Here is a 14,832-nt window from a genome sequence, read left to right on the forward strand (position 1 = left end):
TGTTTTATTGATGACTTATGAACAACATAATGAAAGATTGTTTTGAGTGAAATATCCCTTTAAGGTTAGTTATCAAACGGTTAAGGCACGTAACTATGGGAACCCACATGTCGTAGGAAGCTGCGTCCCACCCTGAAGGGCTCTCGGAGGCAGCCCTCCAGCTCTTTCAGGAAGTGGTGTCGATGGAAGTCATGGAGCTTCTCCAGGTTGCCGAAAATGCTCCCCCTCTGGCCCCTTAGGTCCTGAGGCACGTCAGGCCTCTCCAGCTCGGGGAAGTAGTGCTCTCGGACATAACCTAGAGATCGTACATACTCCCTCTCAGTCAACAAGAGCTCCTCCATGATCCTCTGTAACTTCCTGTCCACACAAGAAACATGGAATAGGGATTTTTTAAAAGATTTATACAAAGCATTCGCAACATTAAGAAACATACATGCCAAATATAGACCATATATTGTGTTCCCTACAGGTTATAGAAAAGAAAAGAAGCTTTCCGTTCAGTCCTGCCTACCTACAGGTTATGGAAAATGTGCTCTTTTAGTTTTTCACCAGTAGGTTTTCTCAAGGAGAACGCTTCCACTTCTCAGCCAAAGATAATAAAACAAAATCACTACATTAAATACTACAGTAACATCTGCAAAAACACTACAGTAATACTACATTATACCTCAATCAGCAAAAACACTACATTTATTACAGTATATACTACAGTTTTTACTACTTCAGACCCCTTTTTCCACATGTTGTTACATTACAGCCTTATTCTAAAATGTATTAAATTAAAAATGTTCCTCATCAATCTACACACAATTCCCCATAATGACAAAATGAAAACTGGTTTTAGACATTTTTGCTAATTTATAAAATTTAAAATAAAAAAATACCTTATTTATGTAACTATTCAGACCCTTTGCTACGAGACCTGAAATTGAGCTCAGGTGCATCCTCTTTCCATTGATCATCCTTGAGAAGTTTCTACAACTTCATTGGAGTTCACCTGTGATAAATTCAATTGATTGGATTTGGAAAGGCCCACACATGTCTATATAAGGTCCCACAGTTAACAGTGCATGTCAGAGCAAAGAACAAGACATGAGGTCGAAGGAATGGTCCGTAAAACTCCAAGACATTTCTGCATTTCTCCAACATTTCTGCAGCTTTGAAGGTCCCCAAGAACACAGTGGCCTCCATTCTTAAATGGAAGAAGTTTGGAACCACCAAGACTCTTTCTAGAATTGGCCGCCTGGCCAAACTGAGCAATTGGGGGAGAAGGGCGTTGGTCAGGGAGGTGACCAAGAACCCGATGGTCACTCTGACAGAGCTCCAGAGTTCCTCTGTGGAGATGGGAGAACCTTCCAGAAGGTCAACAATTTCTGCAGCACTCTACCAATCAGGCCTTTATGGTAGATTGGACAAACTGAACCACTCCTCAGATAAAGGCACATGACAGTCCGCTTGGCGTAAGCCAAGAAAACAAGATTGAACTCTTTGGCCTGAATGCCATGCATCACATCTGGAGTAAATCTGGCACCATCCCTACAGTGAAGCATGGTGGTAGCAGCATCATGCTGTGGGTATGTATTTCAGTGTCAGGGACTGGGAGACAAGTCAGAATCGAGGGAAAGATGACTGGAGCAAAGTAGAGAGATCCTTGATGAAAACCTGCTCCAGGGCAATCAGGACCTCAGACTGGGGCGAAGGTTCACCTTCCAACAGGACAACGATCCTAAGTACACAACCAACGCAACGCAGGAGTGACTTCGGGACAAGTCTCTGAATGTCCTTGAGTGGCCCAGCCAGAACATCTCTGGAGAGACCTGAAAATAGCTGTGCAGCGATGCTCCCCATCCAACCTGTAAGAGCTTGAGAGGATCTGCAGAGAAGAATGGGAGAAACTTTTCAAATACAGGTGCCAAGCCTGTAGCATCATACCCAAGATGACTAGAGGCTGTAATTGCTGCAAAAAGTTGCTTCAAAGTACTGAGTAAAGGGTCTGAATACTTATGTAAATGTAATTTACTTGTATTTTTTTTTTAATACGTTTTCAAACATGAAAAAAAAAACTGGTTTTGTTTTGTCATTAAGGGGTATTGTGTGTAAATTGATGAGGGATTGTTTTTTGTTTTTAATAAGTCTAATCTAACATAATGTGGAAAAAGTCAAGGGGTCTGAATACTTTCAGAAGGCACTGTATATTATAGTTTACTGTAAATTACAGTATAATACAGTACATACTAGTGTTCACTGTAGTGTCTTTGGAGACTTTATCCCGCAAAAAAAAATACAGTGAATACTATATTGTTTACACTATTGTATTTTTTTTGTGTAGGTATATCCTAATAAAGTGTGACTGGTATACTTAGAGTAGTTATTGTCAAGGTTTCAGGCAAATAATCTTCATCTGAAATCTAACAAAGACCCAAAGAAAAACCATCTCTATGCTGCCCTTCTACTAACACTGCATGCTATAAATGTCATTTGTCACTCAGTTGCTTATTTAAACTGTCAGTAAGCATGATATCAAGACTTGTTTCCCAGAACCATTTCAATAACAATGCTATTTTGTTTGTCTGAATTGCAGATTGTGAATAAATCTTGGGTGACTGTTGGCATGTTGGTTTTATTGGAATTTCTGGGGAAACATTTGCATGTTATTTTGGGATTGCTTTTCTCATAGCTGTTGAGAAGGGGGAGGTGCATCACTCACAGAACATTGTAGCCATTATCTTCAGCTTGTGTGTCGGCCAAGGACGAGACATTCTGGGTCCTGTCACCAGTCGCGTCACAGGGGTCAAGGAAGGACACTGAAGACAACTCTATGGGGTCACCATCTTCTCTGTCATCGTCCCTTTCCCCATTTGTCCTACTGCAGGAGTTGCAAGAGCAGAAGCTTCCATTATGGGAGATATCATAAGGGTTTTGGGGGGACTGCAGGGCCACTACTGAGGGCTGACTATGGGAGTGTCTTGCCGACAAGGGCGAGGAACCATACTTTGAGGACAGGGGAGAGCTGATACAGGAACCCTCACTCAGGGATCCCCCCAAAGTGCCATGTTTCCATGGAAATGCCTCACACCCAGCAGCCAGATCCCCCGTTCTGAGGTCCGTCTCGCTGTGGTGCCTTCCTGGTCCACCATCTCCATCTTGGGGCACCGCTGGTGTCAGTTTCCCCTCTATGCCAGGGGATTTGGCCAACTGGGATGCTTCTTTGGCTCCTTTGCTCCTTTTCAAGTCATCTTTGAAAGGGAGGTTAAAGCACGCAATGTTAGCGCTGTGCCTTGCACGGCTGTCTCTGCTCTCCATCTGTTCCACGGAGGCCCTCCCTGAGTTATTGGCCATATCGGCCACCCCTGGAGGGGAGTTTGAGGCTTGGGTTAGGGAGCAAGGGGCCACAACCACCTCCTCCTTGTCTTCCTCCTCTTTCTCCCTCTCCTTCCAAGTCTCCAACACCCTGTCTTTCACTTGAGCTCCACCAGCTGTGAGCTGCTGCTGGTATTTGTTGGCTGCATTCCCCTGCTGCAGCCTCTCCCCCAGCCACTGGCTGACTTCCTGGCACTGGACCCAGGTCGCATTCCACAAATTCATCCCCCTGGAGCGCTTCACGCTGCAGGCTTTGATCTTCTGGAAGTGTCGGGACGAGAAGCAGTCACCCAATCGCTCCTCGTAGGTCTTAAGCATGCTTAGACAGGCTTTGGCAGGATAGCACCCTGTCTCTAGTTGCTCAAGATATTGCTTGCATTCCTTGGCAAGGGCAGCGGCCTAGAGGAAACAATACAGAGATCAGTGTTATTTCACAAGTGTTGGAGAAGTTAGAAGTGGTTTTATTTGTGTGTATCTTGGATGGGGTGTCGGGGTTCTGAAAAGATTGATGGGAATATTGATGACTGTTGTGGCTAGGGGTTAAAGGAGTGGCCTGTCCGTATATTTAAAAAATGTATCAATCAGTTCCTCAGTTCATACGTGATATAACAGACAACATGGTAGTGGTGGTCAAAGTATGGTTGGAGAAATGAAGCAGAGTTAGAGTCAATTTCATATCAATTCGAATTAGTTGACATTCCTCCATAAAAGTCAGATACATATCTGGCAATTGGGATGAATTTAAATGGAATTAAGAAGGTAAGGACTTAAGAAAGGAAGAGAAGGAATGGACTATTTTTCTGAGTATTTTGACAGGACCAGGGTCTTCCTCAACTTCCTCAACTAACCTCTTCACAGAAGCGGTAGACATGCACCATGTTGTCAAGCTCGGTACGCCGTTGCTCAGCGCGCAACATAAAGTCGGCCATATTAGATTTGAACGTGTTCATCACAGTCCTAAAAAGCTCCGTCTCGGGGTTGGAGTTGGTGGAACCCAGAATCTTCTCCACCTCCATCACCAGGGTCAAGGTCTCCTGTTTCTTCTCCTATGATGAACAACAAAATATGTCAACATTTCCACCACCATATTTTTACAGTAGGGTTATTTTCTGCCCATGAACCCTGATTTCAATGCTAAACCCACCACTGGTGTGCATGGCAAAACAACTCTATTTTCATGTCATCCTACAAATGTAAATGCCTGGAGTTTGTTCAACGGCATTGGCACTAGGATTGTCATCGGTGCTATGGTCAAATGACATGAAAAAATAGAGCTCTATGGCTACACACACCAGGGATGGGTTTGGTGTCGAAATAAGGATGCATAAACAGGAAATAATTATTAATGTAATTGGGCTCTTTTGCTTCCATTGGTCCTTGGGCCTTGTTAAGGTCAACGACATAATGAACATTTTCTTTTAGAAAAATAATATTACTTGTTGAACAAAATCTCTTAATCTGAGCAATTGTATTATAAAATAATACAATATATACATACAATATAGCTCAGTATTTGTATTATTTATGTTATAGTCTAACCCTTAAACCAACTGTACCTTGGCCTGAGTGAGGACGGTGTCAAAGCGCTGAAGGGCTTGGTTCACACTCTCCAGTGTGTCCTCGGTGGAGCTGGAGAACTTCAGCCATTGCTCCCCTTCTGTATCAAACCATGCCTTGGCCTACAAGGTACAAATTCAGATATGCAATTATACATCATAAGGCATACGAACAGACCGGGGTGAAAAGAGTATCAGTTTTCTTTCAATAATGCTAGGTGTGCTTGATTCAGCAAGAGCAAGCAGGCACAGCTCCTTAGTGACAAGGAAGAAAGTATGTACTACACAACATACAGTACTTCTAGCTGAATGTTCTGTAAGGTTAGAACCTCCTGACCTACCGTGTTAAGATTTGACTCCGCCTCCCTGAGTTTGAGCAGGAAGTCCAGATACTGTAGTGATTCATTGGACTTCATCACCAGGGTGTGAACATTCTCCTCCACCTGGTTATATAGGGTCGTCACCGAGTCCAAGGCATCCCTGTAATGAGAGTTGGACGTTGTCAAACATTCACTCCAGTCCTTACCTCTCCAACTTGATATATTATGTGTGGTCAGTGGTGTTCTGGCAGAAAAAGGCTGCCTTGGTATTACCTAGATCCCTCAAACTCGACTCCGGACCTCGGGGCCAGTTCCACTGCATTTTTTTTTATTGTTCCCCTCTAATCAGGGACTGATTTAGACCCGTGACACCAGGTGTGTGCAATTAATTATCAGGTACAACAGAAAACCAGCAGGCTCCGGACCACGTAGGGGTAAGAATTGAGTACCCCTGACATAGATGGTTGCTACCATAGAGATGGATAGAGGGCTCACTTGCCAAGAAGCCTGTTTTAGAATGGGCAATGCAACGGAGGGCAAGTAGTCGACTGGGTAGGTGGGACATAGAAGCGATACCTACAGTACCTGTAGTCGTCGGACTTGGTAAATCGAAACTCCTCCCTCCTCATTCTGGTCAGAATGGCCCCACCTTCTCTCTGTAAAGGGACCAATCGGGCATCCTGCAGAACCTCTTTCATTGAGGTCTTCTGATCTTGAATAGATAGCTGAATATCCTGAACCAAAAACAACGCAATGTAAAAAAAAATCAGCCCCGAAAAAATAATGCTATAGACTTTTAATTTATAATTGTAATGAGCTACCTGGGCGGTGTCCGTTTTTGGATTACCATCAATTTTCTTGATTGCTCTATGTAGTAAATGGGCTGCCCCTTGCAAGTCCGACACGAAGGAAACCAGTTTCTGAAACAAAGGAAAAAGATTTTAGGATCCCAACTCATCCCAAAACAACGCCGATACAATAGATTTTGTTGATTGATGCTTCAGAATAGCAAAGACAACAGCGACACGAGTGCGAACAAGTTCACTTCCAAACCGATTTCTTGCCCACTAAAGCCATTTATAAATATTATACTGTACCTGGTGAAACTGCAGCCAATCAGTGTGGCTGTAGGGAAAGTTCCCGCCAAGGTCAGAGGTCAGCTGTTGTCCCTCCACCATCTTGTGCAGGGCCTTCTGAGAGGTCACCACTTCCATCTGATTGACAGGAGGCATTTTTATTATTTTCCCTTTATTTAACTAGGCAAGTCAGTTAAGAACAAATTCTTATTTTGAACGACGGCCTAGGAACAGTGGATTAACGGCCTTGTTCAGAGGCAGAACGACAGATTTTTAGGGCAATAGGGCTATATTCTGTATACCAACCCTACCTTGTCACAACACAACTGAATGGCTGAAACTCATTAAGGAAATAAATTCCACAAATTAAATTTAACAAGGCACACCTGTTAATTGAAATGCATTCCAGGTGACTACCTCGTGAACCTGGTTGACAGAATGCCAAGAGTGTGCAAAGCTGTCATCAAGGCAAAGGGTGGCTACTTTGAAGAATCTCAAATATAAAATATATTTGGATTTGTTTAACAGTTTTTTTCATTACTACACGATGCCATATGTGTAATTTCAAATATTTGATGTCTTCACTATTATTCTACAATGTAGAAAATAGTAAAAATAAAGAAAAACCTTGGAATGAGTAGTTGTGTCCAAACGTTTGACTGGTACTGTATGTGCTTTCTGACCTGTAGCCCAGGGTGTCTTTCAGGGCGAGGGCTTGTGTCTTTATCCACCAGTATCAGCACACTATGGACTGCATTCAGGGCTTGTTCCTTTGGGGCCGACCAATAAGGAAACATGTCAGGACAAAGGCAAGGTCATCACAATGTGTTCTTCACTCTCGCGATTCACATGTGTATGTGTCCCCAATATGTGTTTAAATGGTCGGTAAACATCTATGATAGAAAACGACAGATCATTATCAATGACATAATTGACTACTGTGCAGTGGACAGAGATCCCTATGAATTCTTATAGGATACATTTGGTGAAGTCAGTCACGTGCAGCAACCAAAATCTCCTTGTGGACTTCCCAGGACACAGCCACCCCCAAACTATCATTAACTGCAGCAACGATGCTTTACTTTACTCAGAGCAATAGCTTGTGTTGTATGGCTCTGTTGTATGGCTCTGTTGTATGGCTCTGTTGTATGGCTCTGTTGTATGGCTCTGTTGTATGGCTCTGTTGTTGTGACCTGTTGTTGTCATCTATGCCATGTTGTCTTTGTTGATAGTCTTTTTTACCTCAGTGCTTGAGAATGCAAGACAAATCTGGCAAAAGCCAATAATGTGAACTAAACTGATCTGAACTGCTTGACATGCCACCATATTGCATTTGAACGGTGAGTAACTAGATACACCACAATCCGCTCTCTATCTCCAAATCTAAACGGGTGGATTACCGTTTAATAGTTGACTTATAGTTGACTTTAGATGTGATGACTCATATTTTCCTAACCTGAACCATCATTAGGGCTTTGTAGAAGAGGGAGGGAGGGTGCATCCTCCTGGCATTGATCACCACTGTCATTCCCAGGTCCCGGACCTCTTTTCTAGAAAAGAAAAAACAGGGAAGCGTGTTGTGGCACATTTAAAAGTTGTTCACACTGTCCTGGAATTCTCACTCATCAGATCGAAGTGTTATTCGAGCGGTTTTAGTGGTTTCACCTCTCCTCTCCCACTGACTGTGTCTGTCCGTCTCATGCACGCACATGCACTACATGCACTACGTGCACACCAAGCCCCCCCCCACACACACACACATGCCTCACTGTAATTGCTCCATCTTAGGTTACCAGTTGGGTCTGTCTGTTTTTTAGAAGACATGCATACTAGATAGTTGGCAGTCAGCCTATGGCCTGCAGGCAATAGTGTAGTTATTGTGGCTTGTCAGGACGGAATGCCTCTTAAAAGGTTAAATGAGGAACATTCCGGGAACGACGTTAAAGGGACAATCTGTTTTAACGAGACAGCCGTCACCTTGAAATTCAATGTGTGTCCATTGAAGCTGTGTAAAGAGATTAGATTGTAAAATGTGTATTATGAGGACGTTTGGCTTTTAAATACCTCCGGCTGCGAGACAAGTGTCAGCTGGGGGTAAAGCTATAGGGTTAACTGAGAACACAGTGGATGACATGTCTTTATTTCTTCATCAGTTTAAGAAGTGGGAGACTATGGCCCTGTTCAAATACTTTACAACTGCATCCTTCCTTCCTTCCTTCCTTCCTTCCTTCCTTCCTTCCTTCCTTCCTTCCTTCCTCCTTTCCCTTCCTTCCTTCCTTCCTTCCTTCCTTCCTTCCTCCTTTCCCTCCTTCCTTCCGTCCTTCCTTCCTCCCTCCTTTCCCTCCTTCCTTCCTTCCGTCCTTCCTTCCTCCCTCCTTTCCCTCCTTCCTTCCGTCCTTCCTTCTGCCATTGGAGTAATCACTGATATGATTGAACACTTTTCACAACAAACCATGTCAGTTTCGCTGATAAGTTCAAGGAAGGGTGGAAGGAAGGATACATTATCAATGTATTCGAAAAGGGCATAGTAGGGTTGCGTGAGACATAAGATTGGTGGTATTTCACTGCCCTCCTGTGGTGAAAAGATATAGCCACAAATCCATGTCAAATGTTTTGACGGCATGAATTAAAAAGTGATGAGAGGGTTACCTAAATGACTTCCAAACCATGTAGAATATTTACTTCCATTTCATAGTGTGTTCACAATACGTATTACAAGGACACACAAAACAAATGCACGAATCACAATTATAGTAAGGTAAGAGTGGACAGAACAGGGCCCGGGTTCCCGATAGCGATGGAATTTAGGCTTATGAGAGTTTTAACGATGCATCATCCCTACAATGTCCGAATATCTAACGTGTTTCCCCATAACACCACAATGAAAGAACGTTTGGCTAAATGCGTTGTTGATACTGATATCATCAAAACAACAGCATTGCTGATCTCGGATCAACTTTCTCCAATCAAAATCTTACCTTAACATTAGAATTATTACACAATACCGACAACGGATCAGCGGATACTCAACAGATATGTAACCTATTGAGCATGTTTGGGATGCTCTGGGTCAATGTGTACGACAGGGTGTGGGAAGCAAGAGGGACAACATTCCACCGGCCACAATCAACGGCCTGATCAACTCTATGCGAAGGAGATGTCACGCTGCATGAGGCAAATGGTGGTCACACCAGATACTGACTGGTTTTCATATCCACGCCCCTACCTTTTTTTAAATTAAAGGTATCTGTGACCAACAGATGCATATCTGTGTTCCCCGTCATGTGAAATCCATAGAGTTGGGCATAATTCATTTATTTCAGAAGACTGATTTCCTTATATGGAAACTGAATGCATTCAACTGAAATGTGTCTTCCGCATTTAACCCAACCCCTCTGAATCAAGGAGGTGTGAAGGGGTGCCTTAATCGACTTCCACGTCTTCGGCGTCCGGGGAACAGTGAACTGTAACTCAATAAAATCTTTGAAATTGTTGAATGTTGTGTTTATATTTTTGATCAGTGTGTATTGAGTCAAAAATAACAGACAGTGCAGCCTACAATTTGCAAAACAGAACTCATGAAGTAATTTCAGTTTTCATTCATTTAAAAAAAAAAAATCCTTTGCTTGTTTGAAACAGTTGCAAAGACATTGGCAACTTTGTATTGATAGTCAACTTCAGAAACATTGCTTTTGGGAAACTGGGCCCAAACCAGTTGATCACCTACACCCTATACAAAATCACAGACAATAAACTCCCTTGAACTACCACCAAAGATGTTTAGGGATCGATTGGTATTACCTGGGGATGGAGTGGAGGTAAAGTAGCACTTTACACACCTCCTGGGCAGACAGCAGAGGAGACATCCAGGCCTGCCTGTTCCCATGGACCTCCAGCACGGCCCTGCCCACCCTGTCTCTGCTACCTGGGGGTGGAGGGGACAGTAGAGGGTGTCATGGAGAGGTTAGATAAAGAAAAGTGTGGACCAGGGGCGTATTCATAAGGGAACAACGTAGCTACATTTGTGTTTCTTATTGGACAACACTGGGTAACACTGGATGTCATGCAGAACAAACACAATACCTGGTAGACTGACGAAGCCCAGGTGAAGTAGGCCACTGATACTTCTGAAGATGGAGTCTTGGGAGGGAGGATATGGAGGAGCTCTGTGTATGGGGGAGGGGGGTAGGATTGGGGGCGCTGAGGGCTTGGTCTTTGGACTCTGGAGTTTGGTGTCAGGTCCGATGGAGGGTGCAGTAGCCTGCGTTTCAACTTTGCCAGGCGAGGGATCTTGAACTAAAAAAAAACGACAGATACATTTGTCCAACCAGAAAGTGAATGTGTTCACGTCATTTATTGCATCTTCTCTAATAGGTATCTGATTACGTCTGTGTTTATCATTTTAATCAACTTAATTCGTGTTGTTCAAGACTGTGCTTAGACTTCTGTTCTAGCCTAACCCCAACACATCACATCCAACCAAACAACTAATCATCACATACTGTATTTTAGTGCTGGGATAAAACAAAAGCCTGCACACAGTCTTGAACAATACTGATTAAGTTGATTAAAATGATAAACACAGAAGGAGACATCAGTGACTCATTAATAGATGTCTCACTAACCAGGATTGAAGAACAACGCTCTACTGTAAAGTCTTCCTGGTCAAGATTTGACCTTTTAGCATTGGGAGCATTTATTTGGGGGACATAGATCTCAATGGCTGTCTTTCATACAAATCTTAACCTTACGTGCCACAGTTGCACTATGTAAAGCCTCTAAACATTGCACATGCTCTCTCCCTGTAACCAAACACTGCCAGGCTGTAAAGCATGGCTTTGATTTCGAGCATCCTAATTGGCTTCTTCTAGAGCCAACAAAGGCTCGTCTGTGCCCCCTCTCCCTCACCAGTCCATTAGTCTTGAGTCCTCGGAGGGCCCTTGTGAGGGTGTAGGGAGGAAGGGTTTAATAGGGAATGGGGACAGTCCCCTCTCTTTCTTCCCTAGCCCCCTGCTAGACCTCTGAGTGCCCTTATGAGTCCTTGTGTGAGGGTGTAGGGAAAGGGAACAGTGCCTTCTCCTCCCTCACCACCACTCTCTCTCCATAAAATGAATGTCTTGTTTACTACCATAGCTAATAGCCACTGGCCTAAGTGCCCCCTTCGACACAGCACACTCCCTTCAGCAAAAAGGGGGCCGAGGTTGAGTTTAAATTAATTGGTGTAAACAGAGATGGTTTCAGTGTCCCTTTGAAACATGCACTATTTATGAAGCAAGAGAGTAAGCTGGATGGGGTACAACAATACTAGTCTATGTTGCAATGTTGTCGCAATACCAAAGACATCACTGTATGGTTCAGGTCAGCACAAAAGTGTGTAAAGGGAACAGTAATCCCTCTTACCATTCTTTGAAGACTGACTCCTCTCCAGCTTGGGGGACACCAGGCCGAAGGCATTGATTTTCTTACACTGCACCTCCTGGACACAAACGGGGGTCATCTCTGGACAGATGTCACTGTGGCTCCTGTTGTTCAGTTTGTGGACCAGAGGACTTCCTCTGGCAGTCTCGGACACAGTGGTGAGTGCCCTGGGCTTGGCCTTGTGTTTACCAATGGTTTTCACTGCCTCCGGGTTCCAAACTGGCTTGGAGGTGAAGTCACAATCAAAGGCATCAACCACGCCCTGGTGATGGCCCACCGGAGGTAACATTAGCATTGAGTCAGGTCCTGTTTGATGGGCTTTGTGGTTTGTTTGAAGTTCCTGGTTATGAGGTTCCACTTGGCAGAGTTTATGAATGACTTGAGGTTCTTTAGTATGTTTTCCTGGTTTGTGAGTTAAGGAAGGTTTGTTAGATTTGTGTGGTATGTGATTTAGGTTTGGGGATTCCTTAGCAAAGTGCCCATGTTGGTGTGGCTCGTGACTTACAATAGGCTCCTTATAGTGGTTACAGCACTCCCAGTGATCCTGACCCAGACCTCTGGCGTGACCCTTGAAGCCCGACTCCTCCCCTCTACAGGGGCCGGACTCCTCCAGAGCAGCTAGCAGTCCTACGCTCTCCCTCTCAAAGGGAACTGGGTTGCGCAGTGCTGCTAGGTAAGAGTCCCTGTACCTGCACTTTAGTTCATGCCCACTAGGCTCCTGCCCTAGCCTCCTCTGGCTGCATGGTGTGCAAGGCTCCTCCGAAAACCTGAGGGTGCACCCACAGGGGGTGCTGCTCCCAAGTGGTATAGGAGGAGGGGGCCTGACCGGTTTGAACAAAGGGGGAGGATTAGAAGGTTTGGGAGTCCTACTGCATCCGGCAGGAGACTCTTTCTCCTTGGAGAACTCCACTAAATCCACATAGTCACCTTCAATCTCGCAGTAGTTCCAGCTGGTGTCCCAGGTGTTGGGCGACACCCAGCCCACAGGCTTGACTAGTGGTTTGGCATGCGGTTTGGTGACAGATTTTTCATGGTCACCCTTGATTAGTTTCGAGGTACCGTCCATGAGTCGCAAGGACACAGATATCCCGTCCCTGGCAGGAAGGATCATGGTCTCCAGAGAAAGGGCGGAAGCGGTAGAGTCGGAAGAGGATGGAATCTGCAACTTTCGTGACTCAAACGGACCGTCCCGGATAACACTTGATGTAGTCATGGTCTTGTGCTTGACCAGAAACTCGGGGATTGCCACTTGCGCCCAGGGCACCTTCATCACTCCCTGGTCGGTGGAAAGCAGGCAGTGGGAGAGCGGGGTGCCATGGCGGCCGTCGTTCACCTCCCTCAGCCAATCAAGGGTAAAGATATAGGGGTAAGTGGTGTCGGGGATGGGGGTCTCCTCCACCTCGTGGCAGCCCTCCTCCAGGAGACTCTTGAGGACAATGCGGGCTGCCTGTTCGCCAAAGGGCTCCACCTGCAGGTAGAAGTCTCCGGGGCGCAGCAGGAGAGGGTTGAGGGGGGCCAGCTGGATCACGGTCCTGTCACGGAGGCACAGGGGCCAGCCCTCACAACGGAACAGCACATCTGAGTATGCAGCCTGGGGAGAGGGAGGGAGGGATTGGAGAGGGGGTGAGTTGCATGGATTTATGATCCCTTATGTCAGAGTTTCTCGTCGTCAGTACTGCAGAAGGATGGCACTTTTTTGTTCCAGCCCAGCGCCAGCTCAAATGATCTCAACCAATCATCAACTCCCTTGATGAGTTTAATCAGGTGGGTTAATGCTGGACTAGATGAAAAAAATACTAAATTATCCAACATTTAAATTCCTGTGGTTCCCACTAGGGGCGTTCTTCAGCTATGTATTATGTGACATGAGAAGACTATAATCCAAAACAAATCAGGCTTACTTCTACTTTAAATTGCATTTTACAGACTGGAATGCAATGAGGGAAGGATGAATAACTCACATTCATCTTCATATGTGCACTGCTGAGCTGTGGTTATGAAAAACTGAACCCCAGATTCTGGCCTAACCCCAACTTTTCTTCAGCCTCAAACAAAGACAAATGGAATCCTAGACTGTGTTTTCTCTTTTCTATTAAACACTTTGAGGAGAAACAATCAAATGTGATCCTTTGCTGAGCGATGTCAGCTCAGTTGCTTGTCTGGCTAGGATCCACAGAAAATTCATAAAGCATAAACAACAGCTTGGATATATCCCGCGACAGACAAGTAAACCTTTTGTTGATGTCTTTTTTTCCCAATACAGTTAGAACCACAATGTGAACCCCATGCGGTTTTACTGTTACTGAACTCAAGTTGCTCCATCTATTCTGTGTGTGCGTGTGTGTGTGCGCGTGTGTGTGTGCGCATGCGTGAGTGCTTCTGTGTACTCACACACGCCGCCTGCTGCACACTCTCCAAGAGGTGTTTGGACGGGATGAGGAAGTCCAGCAAGCAGTGCAGTGCGTCACCGTGGAAACGCTCCTCGATGGTCCTAAACAGCTGACTGAGGACGGTAGGTGCTGTGACCTCAAAGGGTGGGAACAGAGCCGACAGGGCACTCTGGATGGACGAGTCCAGGGATTCTGGGTTCTGAGGGACGGGGCAGAGGAGGTGTTTTTTGTTTCATGTCACATCCCACATCAACAAACATGTTCACACAAGTCCCTTTTTATTTCATTTCACTTTCATATAAGATAAGAGAACAAAGAGTGAATGATAATGTCATTGTACCCTGACCCTTTTTTTCATTGCAGAAATTGGAATGCAAGTATGTTTGCCAGAGTGCAAATCCACAAATATGAGCGCGTGCGTGTGTGTGTGTCTGTGTCTGTGTCTGTGTCTGTGTCTGTGTCTGTGTGTGTGTGTGTGTGTGTGTGTGTGTGTGTGTGTGTGTGTGTGTGTGTGTGTGTGTGTGTGTGTGTGTGTGTGTGTGTGTGTGTGTGTGTGTGTGTGTGTGTGTGTGTGTGTGTGTGTGTGTGTGAGTAGCTTCAGAGGTCCGTGTCAATTTTCACTTCCACTGGTGTTGACAGCACCACTTTGTTTGAAGAAAGTAGACATAACCGCAGAACGTCCAAAAATATCAACACTGTAAATGTCAAGCCA

The 14,832-nt window shown here is 44.9% G+C and overlaps 1 protein-coding gene across 1 annotated transcript in view; it reads right to left on the bottom strand.

Moving 5' to 3' along the window:
- Positions 1–14,832, bottom strand: part of LOC118388995 (uncharacterized) — a 49,997-nt gene that overhangs the window by 13,263 nt on the left and 21,902 nt on the right. Inside the window, exons 2-15 of the mRNA XM_035778645.2 lie at positions 14,122–14,319; positions 11,713–13,321; positions 10,396–10,608; positions 10,114–10,237; positions 7,769–7,862; positions 6,996–7,082; positions 6,334–6,450; positions 6,058–6,156; positions 5,822–5,970; positions 5,258–5,396; positions 4,917–5,039; positions 4,209–4,406; positions 2,708–3,759; positions 108–357 (exon numbers count right to left, since the gene is read on the bottom strand). Of these exons, the coding sequence (XP_035634538.1) occupies positions 108–357; positions 2,708–3,759; positions 4,209–4,406; positions 4,917–5,039; positions 5,258–5,396; positions 5,822–5,970; positions 6,058–6,156; positions 6,334–6,450; positions 6,996–7,082; positions 7,769–7,862; positions 10,114–10,237; positions 10,396–10,608; positions 11,713–13,321; positions 14,122–14,319 (4,452 nt within the window). The remainder of the gene's footprint in view (positions 1–107; positions 358–2,707; positions 3,760–4,208; positions 4,407–4,916; positions 5,040–5,257; positions 5,397–5,821; positions 5,971–6,057; positions 6,157–6,333; positions 6,451–6,995; positions 7,083–7,768; positions 7,863–10,113; positions 10,238–10,395; positions 10,609–11,712; positions 13,322–14,121; positions 14,320–14,832) is intronic.

The sequence above is a fragment of the Oncorhynchus keta genome, chromosome 10 (assembly GCF_023373465.1).
Source record: "Oncorhynchus keta strain PuntledgeMale-10-30-2019 chromosome 10, Oket_V2, whole genome shotgun sequence".
NCBI classification, from domain to species: Eukaryota; Metazoa; Chordata; class Actinopteri; order Salmoniformes; family Salmonidae; genus Oncorhynchus; species Oncorhynchus keta.